Source organism: Primulina tabacum, chromosome 13 (genome assembly GCF_025594145.1).
Source record: "Primulina tabacum isolate GXHZ01 chromosome 13, ASM2559414v2, whole genome shotgun sequence".
Lineage (NCBI taxonomy): Eukaryota > Viridiplantae > Streptophyta > Magnoliopsida > Lamiales > Gesneriaceae > Primulina > Primulina tabacum.
The window spans coordinates 6,199,587-6,221,309 of record NC_134562.1 but is presented as its reverse complement, the minus strand read 5'-3'; the positions used below and the strand labels follow the sequence as shown (position 1 = coordinate 6,221,309).

At 34.7% G+C, this 21,723-nt stretch overlaps 1 protein-coding gene and 1 pseudogene across 1 annotated transcript; one reads left to right on the top strand and one right to left on the bottom strand.

Annotated features, from left to right (window-relative positions):
• The first annotated feature begins 2,585 nt into the window (after positions 1–2,585).
• On the top strand, positions 2,586–10,844 carry LOC142521819 (histone acetyltransferase of the MYST family 1-like; annotated as a pseudogene).
• Positions 10,845–19,409: 8,565 nt separating this feature from the next.
• On the bottom strand, positions 19,410–20,021 carry LOC142521818 (uncharacterized). The gene has a single exon (XM_075624996.1). It carries the CDS (start codon positions 20,019–20,021, stop codon positions 19,410–19,412), a length of 612 nt encoding a protein of 203 aa, XP_075481111.1.
• Between the last annotated feature and the right edge of the window lie 1,702 nt (positions 20,022–21,723).

Genomic DNA, 21,723 nt, shown 5'->3' with positions numbered 1-21,723 from the left:
TTGTTATGCTCGTGATGATGATGAAGCTTGGACCTATGAAAGAGATTGCAAAATGAAAATTTTATCTGACAGTAAAGAGTCGTGATGGTTGAAAACATTTTTACGATGGATACTCCGATTTCGTGTTTTGTATGGATAATACTACATTCTAGTATTTTCAGCTTTAGGTTGTCGAGCTTAAGTTAATTTTGATATTAGAAGTACTTATATTGAAGCTATTTATTCAGTTCATGCACTACCGAGTTCTTGAAATCCTGAATTCTTGATTCTACTGGTAAAATAGTTGCTGATGAAATAGCATAACAACTCATCACCACCATTTTATTACTCCTAACAGAAGTCATTAGCATAATAATTTTCGGCATAAAATAGATTAAATCAAGCATACAACACCATATAAATATTAACTTCAAATTATATTTTTTAACATCATCAAATAATCAAAATTTGAGTCTTTTAAGGGTAAAATCAAGTATTTCTGGACTCGAATTATGTATTATTTGTATTAATTTAGGTATCACATTTATAATTCACGAATGTCATCATCAAAGGACACTCAATATTACCTTCAAACTATATATTTTGACATAAAAATTTAATTGAATTTTATTATTTAGGGAATAAAATAAAGTATTTATAGACTCAAATTAGATACTTTTATATCAATTTAGGTATCACGTTTTAACTTCACAAATGACGCATTAAAAGTCACTCAATATTACTTGAAACTATATTTTTTATATCTCAAAATAATCAAAATTGTGTCTTACAATGATAAAATCAAGTATATATGAGATCGAATTAAGTACTATTTGTACCAATTTAGGTACCAAATTTTTAATTAACAAATCTCATCAACAAATAACACTCATTATTAACTTCAAAATATATTTTTTGACATCCTAAAATAATCGAATTTGAGTATTTAAAGGGTAAAATCAAGTATTTGTGGACTCGAATTATATCTTATTTATATTAATTTAGGTAGTACATTTTTACTTCACAAATGTCATCATCAGTGCCATTCAATATTAACTTCAAATTATATTTTGACATTCCCAAATAATTGGATATGAGGATTTAGGGGGTAAAATCATGTATTTGTAGGCTCTAATTAGATACTCTTTGTACCAATTTAGGTATCACATTTTAACTTAACAAATGACACCATCAAAATTTACTTAATATTACTTGAAACTTAAGTATTTTATTACACATTTGAAGTATTCAAATAGCCAAATCAAATATTTGGAGCCCTAAAATAAGTATTTTATCGGTCAAAATAAGTACTTTTTCTAATTCCACAATGAGTGAGAGAAACTATGTTTTTTCAAAATTTAGCTGACATGAATAAGTCACCTTAACGCATTTTCAATGAAAAGACCAACAATTATTGAATTTATTGTGATAGCTCGAAGATCCAATATTTTCTTACATATTTATAACATTTAAAGAGCCAAATCAAGCATTTGGAACTCCAAAATATGTATTTTGTATGTCAACATAAATACTTAATCTTATTTTAATGATGAGTGATGAACTATGTTTTTTTTTAAATGACACGAATAAGTCATCCTAATACATTTTTCATGAAAAGACCAACAATGACTGAATTTATGGTGATTGCTCGAAAAGATAGTATTTACTTATATATTTGGAGTATTCAAATAACCAAAACAAGTATATGAAACCTCATAATATGTACTTTGTATGTCAAAATAAGTATTTATTCTTATTCCATAATAATTGAGAAACAATATTTTTTTAAAATTATATTTTAGATGGAGAAGACATATGTAATTTTTGTGGATAAAATAATATATTTATTTAAATAATAAATAGGTAAAAATGTAAATTTGGATTTGTAGGGAGTTAAAACTAAAAGTATAACATTTTCAGGTACTAATTCTTAAAAAATTGTGGTTAGGTACTGAATTTTAATTCAAACATTGACAGATAGATTTTTCACAAATTTACCTTTATAACGTAATAATAATATATATATATAACGGGTTGAAAAAAAAATATATCTCTTTTACTATTTATTAAAGTTAAGCATACTAGAGTAACTAAACGGCGTCTTGCTCTCTTTTTTGAATCTACCTAAATTACCCTCACTCCACCTCTCCACGTTTTTTCCAGTTCCAATCAGATTATTTCTTCTCTCCCAAACGAGACACTGAAACTTCAGTCTACTTTCTTCATTTTTAGATATATTTCTTTGACAAAATCATCTCAAATTCCAGGTCTCGCCTCCGTTTCTTCCCTTCCGAGCCCACTTCATCTGCACTCCACCTCTCCACGCTTTTTCAAGGTTCCAATCAGATTATTTCTTCCCTCCCAAGTGCCAAACGAGACATTTACTCTATAATTGAGGGGTTGAGTTGGAAAGGGTCGAATCGCATAATTGTCCCCGTTTTTCATTCATTTTCTCCGCCATCACAACCGTTAGAAATCCGCCATCTCCCCGCTCAGCGTAAAATTTATATAGAATCAGTGCTTTTCATCATTACTGGTTGATCTCGACTGATTGATTTTCTTATATTCCTGAATCGTTGGGTTATTTTTGAGGGTTTTTCGAAGACATGGCGCTTTGCGCTAAAGGTGACATTTTTTTATGATTTTGCAGAAATTTTTTGTTGTGATGTATATTTATTTTTATTGACAAATTGTGGTAATTTTCACGCGCCTTTGCTAGAACTCTTTGGATTATAGTTATTGTGGATGCAACTGTGTAAATGAAGATATGAATGGTTGTGATTGGAGAAGTTGATGGGAAAGTTCAGTTATATTTTTTATGAAAATACGGGGTTTTAGTTTTCTAATTGCGATAATGATGTATCCAAGTTATGCAGGGAGCCTATTTATGGAGTGTAATTCAGCACAATGTAGCAGTTGGATGTTTTTTGAAAGTTTCTGTTTTTGCTTATATTTCATTTTCGGATAGCAATTATTTAGGTTTTCTTTAATAACTTTTAGTATAAAGAAGGAACAATGGGATACTGTGTCCGAGTTGACTAGATTGAAACCAGTAGAAAAGTTGAAGCTGTGTGCAAAAGTAAGAGAAAGTTGTTTGGTCTACTAGGCTGAGAAAGACCGAGCATACGAGAAGAATTTTATGAATTTCAGTTGTGCAATTCTTGGTTTAGGGTCACCGAGTAAAAAAGATGGATTTATTTGCTTTTACCATTCTCTTATTTGTTTGTCTGCGCTGTAGTTTTCTTTTAAGCATTTCAAACCTATAGAAGACCCGAAATAATTCAGACATTATAAATGATATTTTGGGGATTGTAGCAGAAAGCTAAGCTCTAAAGAGGGAAAGACTTTATAGCAAGTGTGATTTGTGAACCGTTAAGCATTTCAAATTCCAGGTCTCGCCTCCGCCTCTTCCCTTCCAAAACTACTTCATCTGCCCACGACTGCCGCTGCAACACCCTACGGTGATTTCAATTTTTTACTCTTTAAATAAATACTTTAATTTTGATCGAATTAAGTGGTCTTATCGGCCTTAAACCTGAAATTATTGAAGATATATGGGTAAATGTTGGATTTATGTTTCCAAACTAAGCTTAAACCTGAAACATGTAGTTGTACCCTGTAGTTGTAGGAACAGAGAATCTGAAGGTGAGGGCAGAAATTACAATGGTTGTGAGCATAGGAAATTATTCTATTTGATTTTAGCATTGTACTACTCTTTTGTGATTACAACTGTGTTCAATCTGAACACAACATATTATACTTTCATAAATATTAATTTATTTTCTATTTGTTTCGAAGAATCAGGATGTGTAAAAATATTGCTTTAAAGTTCAATCACAGTTGAGAACCTGAACAATATAAAACTATAAATTCCTAGATATCATGCAATTACTTTTGTTTCTAATACCAATTAATTTTTTGTTTTGTGTATTTGTGTGTGCATTGAAGATGGACAAGGAAAACGAGGACTGTTTTAAAGATTAAGAATTCCAGCAAGTCTCATGTTGCATTTAAGGTATTTTTGTTGCTGTTTTTGGTGATTTTGTTAATCTAATTGTTAATTCTGATCTCTTTTGAATTAACATTTCCCACAGTATAATATTTTTTATGTTTGTCAACTTTATATATGCAGATAGGGTAAACCTTCAGTCATTTCATCTAGATTTTGTGTTACATAATTAGATATCCACCAATAAATGCAAAACGGCTTTGATAAGATCAAAGCCTTGGAGCATTTTGTTATAGTATGTGTCAAGTGAGCGAATTTGTGACTTGGGTTTTGTTAACTCTTATGTAAAAATAATCTTTATTTTATTAATATTTTATGGTTATATCCAATTGTGACATTTACTTTATCTTTATACAGATGCAAGCTATATACATAAATATTTTGAATATATAATAGGTCCCATGAGGTTTATCTCGAAACGTAAGATCATGAAACTCATTAAGAAGTGATCATTTGATGATGCATTTCAACCAACCGTATTTTGTTAAATTAATAAATCAATATGGAATTACCGTATATTTTTAAAATATTCTTTATGGTCTCATTTTATATATTCGTGATATTATAACATCATGACATTAAAACATTTTGTGCTTTGCGAAAATTTTCTATTATAGGAGTAGGATCCAAATATATGAATGATGAATTACTTTGATAGAAAAATTTGACAAAACACAAAAGGTTTTAGTGTCATGATGTTGTAATATCATGAATATTTAATATATTAACATCATATATTCATGACACATGCAACGCGTGTGCCTCAGTGACTAGTATGTATTATCTATTACTATTATTAAGAATCTCTATAATATAGACAAAAATGATGTCTTGATCTGTTTTTGGCTCTTCCAATTTTGTTCTTATGTTATACTAATATTACACTTTTGTTTTTATTTTTATTTTTAATTTTAACAAATATTTTTTTTAATTACAACAATTTAAATAGTACTTTAATTTTTTAATAATTTGTCAAATTTATTTTTAGTCTCTCTGTAATTGTAAAAAAACTGTAGTGTCTGTGCAAAATAGCTGGTATGTATATAATGTAAGATGTAAAAACTGGTCCACTCCTTCCGATGGAATCTATTTCGTTCACAATGGTTTCGGTTACGCTAAATGCACCTGTAAACGGTGGGACCTCCGCCGCCGGGAACGGCAGCGTCGCTTCCTTTGAGAAAGGGCCTGATATAGAAGGAGCAGACGTTCGTCCGCCACACGCCGCGGCTGATTACTGCGGGGCTCAGTCTGCGACCGACTCGTATCGGAAGAGGAGAATGACGATTATGCCCTTGGAGGTGGGCACTCGCGTGAATTGGCGTTGGCGTGACGGAAAGTACCATCCTGTGAAGGTCATCGAGCGTCGCAAGCTTCCTGGTGGTGATCCCAACTATTATGAATACTATGTCCACTACACCGAATGTGAGAAGTAGTTTAATTAATACTATTTCTCATTTGTTCTATTTTTTTTATGAAAATAGGTTTTAGATTTGGGTTCTGCGAAAAATGAGCATCCGAGTGCTTGATGGAAAACCAACTTTTGATGTCCTTGATGAAATGTCTTATTCCTATAGAGCAGTGATTCTTTATTCTGTTACCAAATTCATTTTTTTGTTTTTAATGAAAAATTGCTTCAAAACGATGACCGTATGATAGCCAGTGATCTTTTCTAATTGAACGTTCATTTCGTTATTTTCACTAGATCATACATGTAAAAATATGATACGATTTTAACAATTTCTGCTAGTAAGAAAACGCGACAAAAAAATGTCTGTCATTAGTCAGCTGAATGATGGATCCTTAAAGAGTTTGAAATCCACAATAGAAAGAGTCAAAGCGTTAAGCTTGTTGCCTGAGTGCAATGTGGTTTCTTTGTGATTGTTTATGCATGATTAATTTGTTTTATCACATAACTTATTGAATTTTCTATGGGCTGACAGTTAACCGCAGTTAAATTTGATTGCTTTTACACTATATAATACATATATTTTTCCATCTTTCTCCTAGGAATATTCTCACATTTGACAATTTCAGGTGACAAGCTTGAAAATGACTCGCCATCAAAAGCGCAAGATTGATGAGACCCATGTGGAGGTGCTCCTTGTTTATATGATTCTGAACCAATTAGTTCACATATAATTTGTTGTGGACATTATTACATGTTGACATTCATGCATGACAGCATGAGTCTGTAATTTGGATGGGACAGACACTGTATTATATATACTCCATGAGCTTCACCATGATCAAAATTTGATGCATCTATACCTCTTTTGTTGCTTATATGCAAAATGATGGGAAGTCAAGGTTAAACAATACATGTTAGAACAAATGGCTTTGCCTGTAAAGTAAGCATGTCCTTGTACTCTGAATTTAGAAAATCACCAAATGTTGATGAAGTGCGAACAGTCCAACATTACGTTTGTATTAGTTTTAGGCTTTATATATGGAGTCACACCCTTTAAAAGTGCGTAACATAATAGTTAGTCTAGAATACATACAAACGGAGCTGGCATGGATGATCACGAGGTGGTGTTTGAAAAAAATTGCAGGGCCATGAGGAGCTTGATGCTGCTAGCTTGCATGAACATGTGGAATTCACTAAAGTAAAAAATATTGCGACGATTGAGCTTGGAAGATACGAGATTGAGACTTGGTACTTCTCACCCTTTCCACCAGAATACAATGACTGTAACAAGTTGTACTTTTGCGAGTTTTGCCTAAATTTCATGAAGCGCAAAGAACAACTTCAAAGGCATAGGGTTAGCAGTGAGCACTGACATGCTTTCATTTTGATTGTAATTGCATTTTAGTGATCAAAATGTTGGCTATTTATACTTATATCTATGTCATTATGATGTTATTTTTGGCATTGATGTCAGTCAAGTTTGTCGAGTTTCAAGCTGTGCACTTTTTCTAACTACTGTTTTATTCATAATTTCATGTGCTTTACTATCATATACTTGTTTTTATTGAACTTCAGCTGTGATTCCCAGTGTTTATCTTATTTGCCCTTTCACTTATAGAGGAAATGTGACCTCAAGCATCCCCCAGGTGATGAGATATATCGAGATACTACCTTGTCTATGTTTGAGGTAAGATATTGCGTTCTTCACTTTTTATTTTGGGAATTTATAATTATTTCATTGGTTACATTATCTCTTTGTCTCCAAATTAAGAGTTTACCCATAATTTTCTTTAACTAACTCTGAAGTTTTCATTCGCATGATCTCTTAGTTTTAGTTTATCTTTCAATGTATATATGATTAAGTTACTCAAATAGCCTCCTCCCATTTTTTTTATGTTGACATTGTTACTATCCCAGGCAAATGAAGCTTTGGTTTACACTCTTATTTCAAGTAAACATCACTAATTCACTGTGCAAGCCATCAAATATTATTGAATGGTTGTTCTGATCAGTCTCAAGTATTTCTGCTAATAAACAAAATTGCTGTAACCAAAAGAAATATCCCAGCCCTTGGATATTGAAATTTCCATCTGGTGGCTCTCTTACCAAAATTAGGACGGGCAAGCATTGAGTGGTTGCTTGTGTACCCTTTCTGTTTACCCTTCTCCTCCAAATGACAATAGGGTGATGGATTTTGATGTTTGTTGAAATATTTTCCTTCGGGCTTTCAGGTTGATCACAATCTCGTGGCAACCGAGGATGTATTTTTTGGCTTTCGATTCCCCAAGTTGTTTTGGACCTCTCTCTTAAATATTGAAATTTTAGGCGCAACATAGTTTTTACATCAGATCTCTTTTTCGTTTGCACTCAGATGCTTTATTGGGTCACATTCTCTTGCTTTACGTGTTATCTTTCTAGCTGCCATAATCTGATTCAGAGCAGTTGTCAGATAGGAAACTTCTATCTGAATTTGAAATAAGCTGAAATAGGTTGATGGCAAAAAGAACAAGGTTTATGGGCAGAATCTTTGCTAACTTGCTAAATTGTTTCTGTATCACAAGACCCTGTACTATGACGTGGATATGTTTCTTTTCTATGTGCTATGTGAATGTGATGATCGAGGATGCCACATGGTCGGCTACTTCTCGAAGGTATTTGTATCATTGTTGTCCTTGCCTTCTGTTATTGATTAGGATCGATTTATGATTTTTTTGTGGAAATGAAGGTTGTCCGCATATATGTTCTCTTCTTGTCACATGTAATCTACCATAATTGGATTCTCAACTACTTCATTGCCATGACTTGCTTAGTATTCCTTGTCTTTGATCAGTATGCATCCCATTTTTACATTGATGAATAAGAAATAGGATTTAAATTTGACTCTATAATAGGATTTAAATTTGACTCTATTAAGCTTTATCTTATAACCATCTGATATGATTTTGCAATGATTTTGTCTACTTGTCAAATTTCACGAAAGGAGAACCCAGGTCACGTGTGGAATAATTTATGTAGATGCGTTGCTATTGCATGGGCTGAAGGTCTTGCATTTTATGAAAATATTCCAAAATTGTAGGTTTCTGACTTTTCTTTCTTTATATGTGAAGGAGAAGCATTCCGAGGAATCCTACAACTTGGCATGCATTCTTACTCTTCCTCCTTATCAGAGAAAAGGCTATGGAAAATTTCTGATTGCATTTTGTAAGCTCAGCATCTGCCTCGCTTTTGTCAAGGACATACCTTAAATTTCTATTGTTGATGGTGTTTTAGATCCCAAGATTGAAAGAATAAGATCATTTCATCCTCTTCTCGTAACTTATCTATTATCTAATTTTTTACAGAATGTGTTTATTTTTTTCTTCTCCATTTTGTAGCATATGAGCTTTCAAAGAAGGAAAATAAAGTCGGAACACCAGAAAGACCTCTTTCAGACCTGGGACTATTGAGTTACCGAGGGTGTACTGGACACGCGTTCCCCTAGATATACTGACAAAACACAAAGGAAATATCTCCATCAACGTTTGCATTGAATTGCTTGTTTCAAATCCAACCATTGTCTTCGAGCAGAAGCATGGATAGATCATCTCCATTTATATGCAACTGATTGATTATCTATCCGCGGCTGCGGTGTGAGAGTTTTTTAAGTAGTTCTTTTAGTTTAGACTACTTAGTAGAGATTGAAATGAGACACAAAAATGAACTTGAAAGTTTCTACCGTCGTAGTTTGTGCGTGCATGATTGGAAGACACTCGATCAATTTTTGTGCTTAATTAAACCTGAATCTCGGGCTCTGTATATGTAACAGTAAAAAACGTGAAGCATTAAAAGGGGAATAAAACAATAAATAGTGAATAAAGAAATAATCAGGAAATATCATTCGAATATTTTATCGTAGCAATAATTGAGGTTGTTACTTCTTTGGGGGCTTTTTTTTTAAAATATTATAAATTAAAAATTTTTTTATAAAAATGTTGCAAATTGAGATTGTTTATAAAATTAGTACAATCCGTATTTCACTGCACCGGATTCTAACAACGACGGTTTTATAATCCGTCGCCGTACATGGCGACAGGTGTTAAACCGTCGCTGTTAGAATCCGCTGCATAAATAGCACGGATTCTCCGTGCCCCCTTCCGTTTTTTTTTTTTTTAAATAAGTCTGAATCCGGTGCAGTGAAATGCGGATTGTACTAGTTTTATAAACACTTTCATTTTACAACATTTTTATAATGTTTTATTTAATTTATAATATTTTTAAAAAAGCCGACAAAATATTGCATGATATTACTGTAAATAATAATATTGACGGCGTGCGATTAATGTACGCCGTTATTTCTGTCAAGTGCACACCGTTATTTCTGTCAAGTGCACACCGTTAAAAGTAATATGTGCAGCGTGCTTTTATATGACAGAAATAACAGCGTGCATTAAAAGCACGCTGCGGATAGTACTATCCCCATAATGCATTTATGTGTGCTGTTAATAACATATGCAATTTTTGCAGTGCACAATAAAGACACGCCGTTAATAATATTATTAACAGTGTGCATGTTTATATGCGCTGTTGTTAATAGTAAAAGATTTAAAAAAAAAAATTGTGTCTAGACATTAACGGCGTACATTAATCGCACGCCGTCAATATTATTATTTACGGTAATATCATGCAATATTTTGTCGGCTTTTTTTAAAAATATTATAAATTAAATAAAACATTATAAAAATGTTGTAAAATGAAAGTGTTTATAAAACTAGTACAATCCGCGTTTCACTGTACCGGATCAGACTTATTTAAAAAAAAATAAAAAAATAAATATAAAGGAAAGGGGGCACGGAGAGTCCGTGCTAGACTGCACCGAATTCTAACAGCGACGGTTAACAACCGTCGCAAATAGCGACGGATTATTACACCTGCTATGGGCGACGGGTTTTTAACCGTCGCTGTGGGCGATAAAACTGTCGCTGTGGGCGACGGATTATAAAACCGTCGCTATTTGCGACGATTATTAACCGTCGCTGTAAACAATCTCCATTTGCAACATTTTTATAAAGAATTTTTTAAAGAAAGCCCTTGTTTGGGTACAGGGTGAAAAACGGCTTTTGCCTTATCTTATCTTTTTAATGTGGTACATTTCAACTTGATTTCTTGTTAATCGCCTTCTCCAGGAGCTCAGTGACATGACGGCTATCAAGGCCGATGATATATTGTCTACACTTCAGAACTTAGAGTTAATTCAATACCGGAAGGGACAACACGTTATATGTGCGGATCCTAAGGTCTTGGACCGGCACCTTAAGGCTGCAGGATGTGGCGGTCTTGACGTTGACGTATGTAAATTAATATGGACGCCTTACAAAGAGCAGAGCTGAATTTTAGTGTGGTCTCAGGTTCTTCTCTTTCTTGCCACCTTTTCTTGGACTTGTGTTCGGCAGTATTCTGTTCTATATATAGTGTTTTGTTGGATCCCGGTTTTCTACACGCCCAAACGCAGCGGAAGTTTTTAAACACGTGTAATTATTTTCTTCTATTTGTTAGATTAATTAGCTTCAAGTACATTGAGTTAGTTTAAGTTGGTTTAGGTAGTTTTTGACAGCTGTATGCAACTCATGTGTATATATGTGTGGTTGATCAATTCTGTGATATACAACAGAGGAGAATTCTCCTCCATTCCTTTGGTTTGTGCTCTGTTCGTAATATGGTATCAGATGAAATTCCTTGCCGCTGTTGTCAATATTCCCACGCATCGATAATTCTTCAATCTCTTGCAATCGGCGACTGATCGGTGATCATGGCGCCACCTGATTCGAGTTCACATTCCAGATCTGTAGTGGACGATCCGCTCAATCCATATTTCTTACATCATTCTGATAATCCAGGTATTTCACTCGTTTCTCAGCCGCTCACGGGAGAAAACTATGCCTCTTGGAGTCGGGCAATGCGTATAGCGCTTTCGGTCAAGAACAAACTCGGATTTATTGATGGATCCATTCCTCAACCAGATGTTTCGGACCTTCATTTACATGTTGCTTGGTTTCGCAGCAACAATGTTGTGATCTCGTGGATTCTCAACTCCGTATCCAAGGAAATTTCAGCTAGCATTTTGTTTTATGATATAGCGGCTGAAATCTGGAAGGACTTACGTGAGAGATTCCAACAGAGCAATGGTCCTCGCATCTTTGAGTTGCGACGTGCACTCTTCAATCATTCTCAAGATCAAACTTCCGTTGCTGCATATTTCACAAAGCTCAAGACTCTGTGGGATGAATTGTCCAATTTTCGGCCAGCTTGTACATGCGGAAAATGCAGCTGTGGTGGGGTTCAATCTCTGGACTCATTTAATCGTCAAGAGCACATCATGATGTTTTTACTTGGATTGAATGATTCTTTTTCTCACATCAGAGGTCAATTACTGTTAATGGATCCTCTGCCACCGATTAACAAAATCTTTTCCTTGGTATCTCAAGAAGAACGTCAACGAACAATACACTTGAACTCTGCATCTGACTCACCTATGGCCTTTGCTGTAAAATCTCAGCCATCTAAGTTGCCTTCCTATGGTCAGGATCAGCAGTCAAAGTTCAAATACAAGAGGCGTGATCGTCCATACTGCACTAAATGTGCGATTCATGGTCATACGGTAGACACATGTTATGAGATTCATGGTTATCCCCCTGGTTTTAAATCTCGGCCACGAATGCGCACTGACTCTCATCCTTCTACTTCGCATCCTTCTGTGGCCAATGTGAATCTTGTGGGGACTACTTCGGACGTTGGGGCTACACCTCTGGGCCAGTTCTTTCAAAATCTCAGTCCTGATCAATATCAGCAATTGATGCACATGTTTCAGTCTCATCTGTCAGTTGTCCCCAACAACACTACTGCATCGGATATGGATCACACAACTCACACTGCAGGTATATGTCTTTCGGTTTCAATGCCGCCAAATCTATCTTCCGGTCAGTTTTGGATCATTGATTCGGGTGCTTCTAGTCATATTTGTTGCAATGCTGATGCGTTTCAGTCCATGTCCAAAATACATAATGCGAATGTGACATTACCCGATCACACCACTATTTCAGTTGATTCCATTGGTGATGTTCGGCTCACTTCCAACATTACACTTCGTAGTGTTTTATATGTGCCTCAATTTAAATTCAACTTACTCTCTGTAAGTATACTCACCACGACGTCCAACCTGGCTGTGCAGTTTTATCATGATCATTTTGTTATTCAAGAAGCCAACTCCGGGAGGATGATTGGCAAGGGTAATCGAATTGGGGATTTGTACATCCTGGACCTTCATCAACTTGGTTCAGACACTACTTCTTTTGTTAATAAAGTCTCTATACAGCTGTGGCACCAACGATTTGGACACCCATCGTTCAAGGTATTGGAATCCTTACACACCACACTGCAATATGATGCACCCAAGCCATGCCCTTCCACTGTATGTCACATATGTCCCTTTGCAAAACAAAAGCGGTTACCTTTTGTTTCGAATAATCATGTATCTTTACATCCTTTTGATTTGATCCATGGTGATATTTGGGGTCCTCTCAATGAACCGTCCTATTCCGGTCATCGTTACTTTCTAACATTGGTTGATGATTGTACTAGATTTACATGGATTTTCCTATTGAAATCTAAATCGGATGTGGCTCATGTAATTCCTCGTTTCTTTGCTATGATTGATACCCAATTTCAATGCAATATTAAGTGTTTTCGTTCGGATAATGCCAAAGAATTAGCCTTCTCTGATTTCTTTCATCAACGCGGAGTTTTACTCCAATACTCTTGTGTTGAACGCCCTCAACAAAACTCTGTGGTTGAACGGAAACATCAACACTTACTTAATGTTGCTCGAGCCTTATATTTCCAGTCTCGCATTCCACTAGCATTCTGGAACGAGTGCATTCTCAATGCCTGTTATCTCATTAATCGCACTCCGTCGTTTCTGTTACATGGCAAGATACCATTTGAGCTGTTACATCATACTGTGGTAGACTACTCCAGGCTCAAAGTCTTTGGTTGCTTGGCATATGCTTCTACTTTACCCGCGGCTCGATCTAAGTTTCAGCCTCGAGCACGTTCGTGTGTATTTCTTGGGTATCCACCTGGTGTTAAAGGGTACAAACTATATGATCTTGATAGCAAACATATTTTTTTATCTAGGGATGTGATCTTCCATTAAACCATATTTCCATTTCATAATCATACACCTATATTACCATCGTTTGATCCATTTCCGGACATTGTACTTCCTTTAGCTCAGCATGAGTCTTCCATTGAAATCTCTAATCATGATCAAGTCCCAGCACAATCACCACCCTTACCTCAACCTCGTCGTTCTACTCGTATTATGACACAACCATCTTATCTCCAAGACTATCACTGCAACCTTCTGAAAGGTCCTGATCTCATGCCTCCCTCGATGCACGATACACCATATCCACTATCCAAATACATCTCTTATGATCAATTAACACCTGCTTACAAAACCTTTGTCCTTAATGTGTCCTCGGCCACTGAACCAAAATCCTTTCACCAAGCTAATAAATACCCCGAGTGGCAGCAAGCAATGACTGCTGAACTAGCTGCCTTGGAGTGTAATAACACTTGGTCGATTGTTCTTCTTCCCGTTGGCAAACATTCGATTGGTTGCAAGTGGGTATATAAGCTCAAACTTCATGCTGATGGCTCAATCGAAAGACATAAAGCTAGGCTTGTTGCTAAAGGATTTAACCAACAGGAAGGGATTGATTTCTTAGACACATTTTCTCCTGTGGCTAAATTAGTCACTGTCAAAGTCCTTCTTGCTTTGGCAGCTTGTCAGAATTGGAGTTTGATTCAGTTGGATGTTAGTAATGCATTCTTAAATGGGGATCTATGTGAAGAAGTATATATGGACATTCCACAAGGGTATCAGTTTCAGGGGGAGCCGGTTACTTCAAAGAACCATATGGTGTGCAAGCTTCACAAGTCTATATATGGATTACGTCAAGCCTCGAGGCAATGGAACTCCAAGCTTTCCCAGGTTGTGCTCCAGTTTGGACTCGCTCAATCCAAATCTGATTATTCTTTGTTCACTAAAGGATCAGGTTCCTCATTTGTAGCTCTATTAGTATATGTCGATGACATCATTATCACTGGGCCGTCTCCTGTGCTCATTGCATCTTTAAAGCAGTTCTTACATAGCCATTTCAAGCTTCGTGATCTTGGCTGCCTGAAATACTTCTTGGGTATTGAAATTGCTCGATCTTCCACGGGCATCATATTATCTCAACGCAAATATGCTCTACAACTTCTTGCTGGCACATGTTTTCTGGCCAGCAAGCCAGTAATGACACCCATAGATCCTAAGGTCCGCATGACTTCCAATGATGGCGAACCCCTCGAGGACATCACTCAGTACAGACGCATTGTGGGTCGCTTATTATATCTCACTTTTTCACGGCCAGATATTTCATTTGCTGTTCACAAACTCAGTCAGTTTATATCTCAACCCCGCACACCTAATTTACAAGCTGTCCATCATCTCCTTCGATACATCAAAGGGACTCCGGGACAGGGACTTTTCTTCGCAGCCACATCTCCCTTACAGCTGAAAGCATTTTGTGACGCTGATTGGGCTGCTTGTGCGGAATCTCGAAAATCAGTTACTGGTTTCTGTGTATTCCTTGGTCATTCCCTTGTGTCATGGAAAGCCAAGAAGCAAACAACCGTCTCTCGATCATCAGCGGAGGCCGAATATCGAGCACTTGCTACCACAGCAAGTGAGATTGTTTGGATGGCTCAATTACTCTCAGATTTTTCCATTCATATGACTGATCCTGCAACCATTTACTGTGATAATCAAGCTGCTATACATATAGCTTCGAATCCAATGTTTCATGAACGCACCAAACACATTGAAATCGATTGTCATTTTGTTCGAGACAAAGTACATGAAGGGATTATCAAACTCTTGTCGATACGCTCACAACATCAGCTAGCGGACATCTTTACGAAGCCATTACCCATTCATCGCTTAGCCCCGCTATTGTCCAAGATGGCTATAAAGGACCTTTACAAGCCACCTTGAGGGGGAGTTTTAAACACGTGTAATTATTTTCTTCTATTTGTTATATTAATTAGCTTCAAGTACATTGAGTTAGTTTAAGTTGGTTTAGGTAGTTTTTGACAGCTGTATGCAACTCATGTGTATATATGTGTGGTTGATCAATTCTGTGGTATACAACAGAGAAGAATTCTCCTCCATTCCTTTGGTTTGTGCTCTGTTCGTAATAGAAGTTTTAAAAATTTTACATATTTTGACAATCAAAATATGTTTGGGCACTCGTATGATTTTATCATAAACATTCATAGGGCGTTAGAAATTTCATACCTTTGGTGAATTAATCACACGGCTCCAACTATTCCGGGTTTAGCGGAGATAGCTCTTGATGAATCCCTACGAAATTTCTTCAATGACTCCTTTCTTCTAATCAGATCCACGACTAGATGATTTGTCCCTCTTCTAAATTGCACTAGTAATTTAGAAGAACTTCTGCATAGAGATATAATACGAAAAATTCGACTCAAAAATTTTAAGCCAAATTTTTCTTGTTTTTGAAGGAATTTTCGAGAGCCCTATTCTTGTGATTTGAGAAGAGCCGAGAGTTATATAAAAGATTTCAAAAACCTTTCGGATGCTATCAAGTCAAATAAGAAATCAAATCTTTATTTTATTTTCTAATCTTTTATTAATTTAATTAATTATTTACTTAATTAAGTTAATTAAAGATTCCAAAAACTTGCATCCCATAAGTCTCGAAAATCTCATATTCCAATTTTTGAGGAGACTATGATTTTAGGTCAAAAATTTTTAAAATAAAAATTACATGACCTAATTACCATAATTAACATTAATAGGCTTGATTAATTAATTGGGCTAGTCCAACTAGTTTAATTAATTAATCAAAGTTCATTAAGAATTTTAATTATTTAGTATGTTGGACTTGTACTCCTACAAGCTCATTAAACATACTTCCCACTATATTTAATTTAATATTTAATAAACTCAACCTTTGAGCTTAATAAATTAAATACATTATAAATTCAACATTTGAATTTAATATTTAAATTATAAATTCAACTCCTTGAATTTTATCACCTCCAAAATTTAATATTTAATAAACTCAACTTTTGAGTTTAATAAATTAAATTATCAAATTTTATAAATTCAACTCCTTGAATTTATGCTCTCCAAATTTCATAAATTCAACTTCTTGAATTTACTATCTCATAAATTCAACTCCGTGAATTTATTTTCTCAAAATTTAATTATCATAAATTCAACTCTTTGAATTTACTATATCATAATATAAATTCAACTCCTTGAATTTATTCTCTCAACGGGAACAAACGATCCAGTGCTTGTGTGACCCTCAATGGTTCAGGGATACAGCTAGCCGTGGGTTCACAACTCTTTGTGATTCAAGACATAATCCTTTATCCGGGCTTACCCTAGTTAGCCCCATTCTTTTCATCAACGCCTTGATCAAGAATGTCAGAACTCATTTCTGATTGCACCCATCGGATCATGGTAAGAGCGTCTAGTAGCATCGCCCTGTGATCCCCTAGGTATCACTGATAGTGCCTGCAAGAACCAGCCGATTATGATTAACGTACAGTACGGTCCCTTCATCTCATATATCCCGATCGAATCTACAACCATTGGTTCATCGAGGGTTGCATATTAATTCGATAACTATGTGATAACTATAATAGTGGCATCGCGTGTAATATTGGAGAACTCCTTCTCCAACGTACATCTCAAACTCTGGCCAGAGATTCCATGCACTATTATTACATTAGATCACATAGGATATCCACACCCGTAGGTGAGCGGTGAATCCCCGACTACAATGCACTGGCTCCTATATGTGTCGCAACTGTACCCAACCTCGCCACCTGATGACTCTCCTGGAGCCGGTAAACGAGTCAAAGCACAGCTCTAGCATATAGAGCCTCAGTGTTGTCCCGGGTCGTAAGGACTAATGGTGTATAATCATAACCACGGACTTATCCTCTCGATGAATGAAAACCACTTGGAAAGTCCGAGTGAGGGTTGTTCTGTATAATCATCATATGACTACCCATCTGCATGTTTGGACATCTCCATGCCCTTACCAAGAAACACAGTACACAACATCACAGATGCTAGTCTCGAGCTCAAGCGACCTTTATCCCTGTTTTAGGCGGCTGAATCGACTATGAACGAATTTAGAATATGCAGTGTTTACAAATGAGTTTCAACATCGAATTACGATTCATTTGTATTAAAGCATAATCAAGGACTTTATCTATGCTGTTTGCATGAGTATACAGATAAAGTATAACAAGACCATAAAAAGTTAAATTATATTAAAATAAAGATTGTTTATTTCACTTGAGTCAATAAATTCCCTAGCCAATCGTTGGCTTGTAGGGCATCTACTCTAACATGTTTGCAGCATGTAACTTAGGACACTAATCCCCACTCGTGTCCGAGATGTTTCTTACGATTATATGGTTCTGATAACATAATTCTGTAAGCATTGTGATTACTGTTAAACGTTGCGTATTAGTGTACCTTTCTACCGCATTTTGTCGAGCACTGGATTGAAATTTTTTACTTTCTTCATATTATAGGTATATATATAAAATTCTAGTCTCGGTGTGACGATAATTTTCAAAAAAAAAAAAAAAAATTACAGGTATTAAATTCCCCGTTTGTTTCCCAGTAGTTTAATTTGTAAAGCAAGTCCTGGGAAGAAATTCTGTAGTTTATAGATCTAAGACGTGTAGTTATTTCATCTGAATATTTTCATGCATCAAGATTTTCCCATGTTTTCGAATTTGAAATTGACGTGAAATATTGATAATAAATTTTGAAAATCAAAGATGATCTTTCCTTTTCGTTAAATTTATGGATCCGACTCGAACAAAAGAAATGCCAATAAAAATGTTAATTTTAATATAACCTCTAAAGGCTTACATAAAAATGACTAATAACAAGAAATATTGTACACAAAAGATAAATTTACACACGTTTATTTTTTTTTTTCTAAAAAAAATACACGCGTACACACACTACCCGTGGCGCAAAACCAATATCAAGTGCAATTCCATATATTTTCAAAATCAAAATTATAAATATAAGACTGAAATTTAAAACATACCAAAATCGCAAAGAGTTCAAGTTTTTCCTTAAAAAATTATTAACTAGCCGTAAAGTATAATGCACCATGTGCATGAACCATATTTTCCAATAGCCACGACTATAATATATACTAGTTACTCTGTACACGCGATGCGTGTGTACATTCTTTTTTATCATTATTGATGGACTAAAGTGAAATTTGACAAATTATGGAGGGACTAAATTGATATTTTAATTGTTGAAATAAAAAAATAAAAATAAAAGTGTGTGTAGGAATTTTTTTAAAAAAACAAAAAACAAAAGTGTAATATTAGTATCATATAAGGATAAAATTGGAAGAAAAAATTGTGTCCTTCCTAAATTGTTACTATCATGTCCTTAACTTTAATAAAATAGAATAGATTTACAATCTAATTGTATGTGCAAAAAACAAGAATTACATCTCCATTAGTTTAACTAAAGTTTAATAATAATGACAAAAACTTGTATGAGATGGTCTCACGAGTCGTATTTTGTGAGAAAGATCTTTTATTTGAGTCATCCATGAAACAATATTACTTTTTATGCTAAGAGTTTTACTTTTTATTGTTAATATCGATAGGATTGATCCGTCTCACAGATAAAGATTCGTGAGACCCTCTCACAAGATACTTAATCAATAATAATAACAATAATAATAATAATAATAATAATCACATGACATGCAAATATAATTCGAACTCAAAATCTAAATTATGAATTTTTATATATAAAAAATCTAAATTATGAAGCTTAATTTCCTTACTACAAGCCTAAAATAGCTGCTATAGAGTGTGATTAATGATACTACTGCACTAGGTCGGAGAAATTTGATGTTCAATCTGTAAGCTTTTCAACGCCGCCCCATTAAACCTCCGTTTCCAAATGTTCACCTCATCTCCGTCGGCTCCCGGAAGCGCCACCCTTTTCACCACCGGCAGCGGTGGATCCATTTCACTCATGCTGCCAATCACTGACTTGACACAACCTTCATTACCATCCTCATGATCATGGAAACTCTTATCTCCACTGCCGGGTCGTCTACACCCATTTCCACAGCTCCCTCCGCTGCCGGAGACGCCGACGGCGGGGTTGGTAGTGCAGGTAGTAATGGTGGTTGCTTTAGGAACGAGGGATTCACTGGAAGCGCATTTCTTCATGCTCCTTCTGTGGCTTTGGAGGTTGTTGCTGGTTGGAGTTCTGGTAACCGCGGCGGCGGAGGGAAAACCGATGAACGTTTTGTTTCTTTTGAGCTGCACCGTGGAACTGATTGTGGCGGGTTTAGGGACATCGGATCGATTTTTGGTTTGGTTTGGTCTTACGTCTTTGATAGACAATCGGCAAAACATTGGCAAGAAAATGTTTTGCTGGTGGATATGACGGCGGCCGCGGTGGTGAATACTTCCATCCTCAAAGCCTTTGTTCATTCGCACCTCCTCCTCCTCCACGTTTTTGGTATTTGTTATATATTTAGTGTGAATAAAATTTATCTATATGGTTTCATAAAACACAATTCACTTGTGATATTTGCAATTTATAAGAACACATTTATATATACAAAAAAGTAAGCCTCGTGTGAGAGACGATTTCACGAATCTTTATCTGTGAGACTGAGTCAACCTAACCGATATTCACAATAAAAAGTAGGGATGGACAATTTCCTCCGAACCCGTTGGAGGATCCGATACCCGACCCGAATAGAAGAGGGTATGGAGGGATTTTTAGACCCGATTAAATAATTGGATAATCGGGTATGAGGATTTTCAGGTTCGGGTATGGAGACGGATTTGATATAATTCGACCCACACCCGACCCGAATACCGTTTTAAACTAATATATATATATATATATATATATATATATATGTGTGTATGTGTATATATGTATATATATATAGTAATTATATTTATTTATATTAAAGATTCATCAGTCAATTCACCAATTTTCGGCGTTTTCAATATAAATAATCATAAATTTTAAAATTAAAGAAAACGATGCTTTGTATATTAAAAGAGAAGAAAATATATAAATCGATCTAGTTTGATTTTGGGTTGATAATGCTTACATATGATTAAACTAGGGGCAGCCCATAGATGATTAATCAATTGAATTATGAATTTTTGGATATGATGTAAATTCTACTATATTTTTGTTGAATTGCGTATTTTTGTTCAACTAATATAAACTATTTTTAATATTTTGTTTTTTTTTTCTATAAAGTTTATTTTGTTCATTAATAATTTTTCTTATTATTCATTTAAATAATTTTTTAAATATTCATAACTTCATTGAAACAATTTAAATTTGAAAAAATTCAATTGTATATGATAATAGGGTATTTGGGTAGGGTATGAGTATCCGATATTCCGATGGGTATGGGGATGTAGATGAAATTCAATACCCGATGGGTATGGAGAATTGGTATGAGGATAAATTTAATAAATGAGTATGAGGATGGATGTATAAAATCCGACTCATACCCTACCCATTGCCATCCCTAATAAAAAGTAATATTTTTAGCATAAAATATAATATTTTTTCATGGATGACCCAAATAAGAGATCCGTCTCACAAAATATATGACCCGTGAGACCGTCTCACACAAGTTTTTATCAAAAAAATAAGATATTATATTATTAAAAAGATTTTATATGTTCATACATTATTCAATATGGTTCATAAATATGTAGAGTAATATTAAATTTGGGTATATTTTCAAACCAATAAATAATCTACTAGTTGCAATCCTATTAATAGCTTCTTAAATATCAGAGTACAAAATACTAAATTATAGTCAAACCGCTAGTAAATTACGCAATAAAATATATTAATTAGTCATGTAGATATATCAAACTATTACATAAAAATGAAGTTTCAACATGGTTCATTAAGAAATTAATTATTATTTATAATTTTCCTTCTCTTTATTCTCTTTATAACTTTTAATTATATATTATGCTTTTAAAAAAACAAAGAAATCGATAAACTCATAAATTACACTCATAGAATCTTGCAAGTAGAATCGAAATATGATCAAAGTGTCACACACCTAAAAAGGCCTCCCATAACTACCATAATGAATTTTGGCCTTCAAGCAAATTAATTTTCTTAAGTTCAATAATGCCCTTT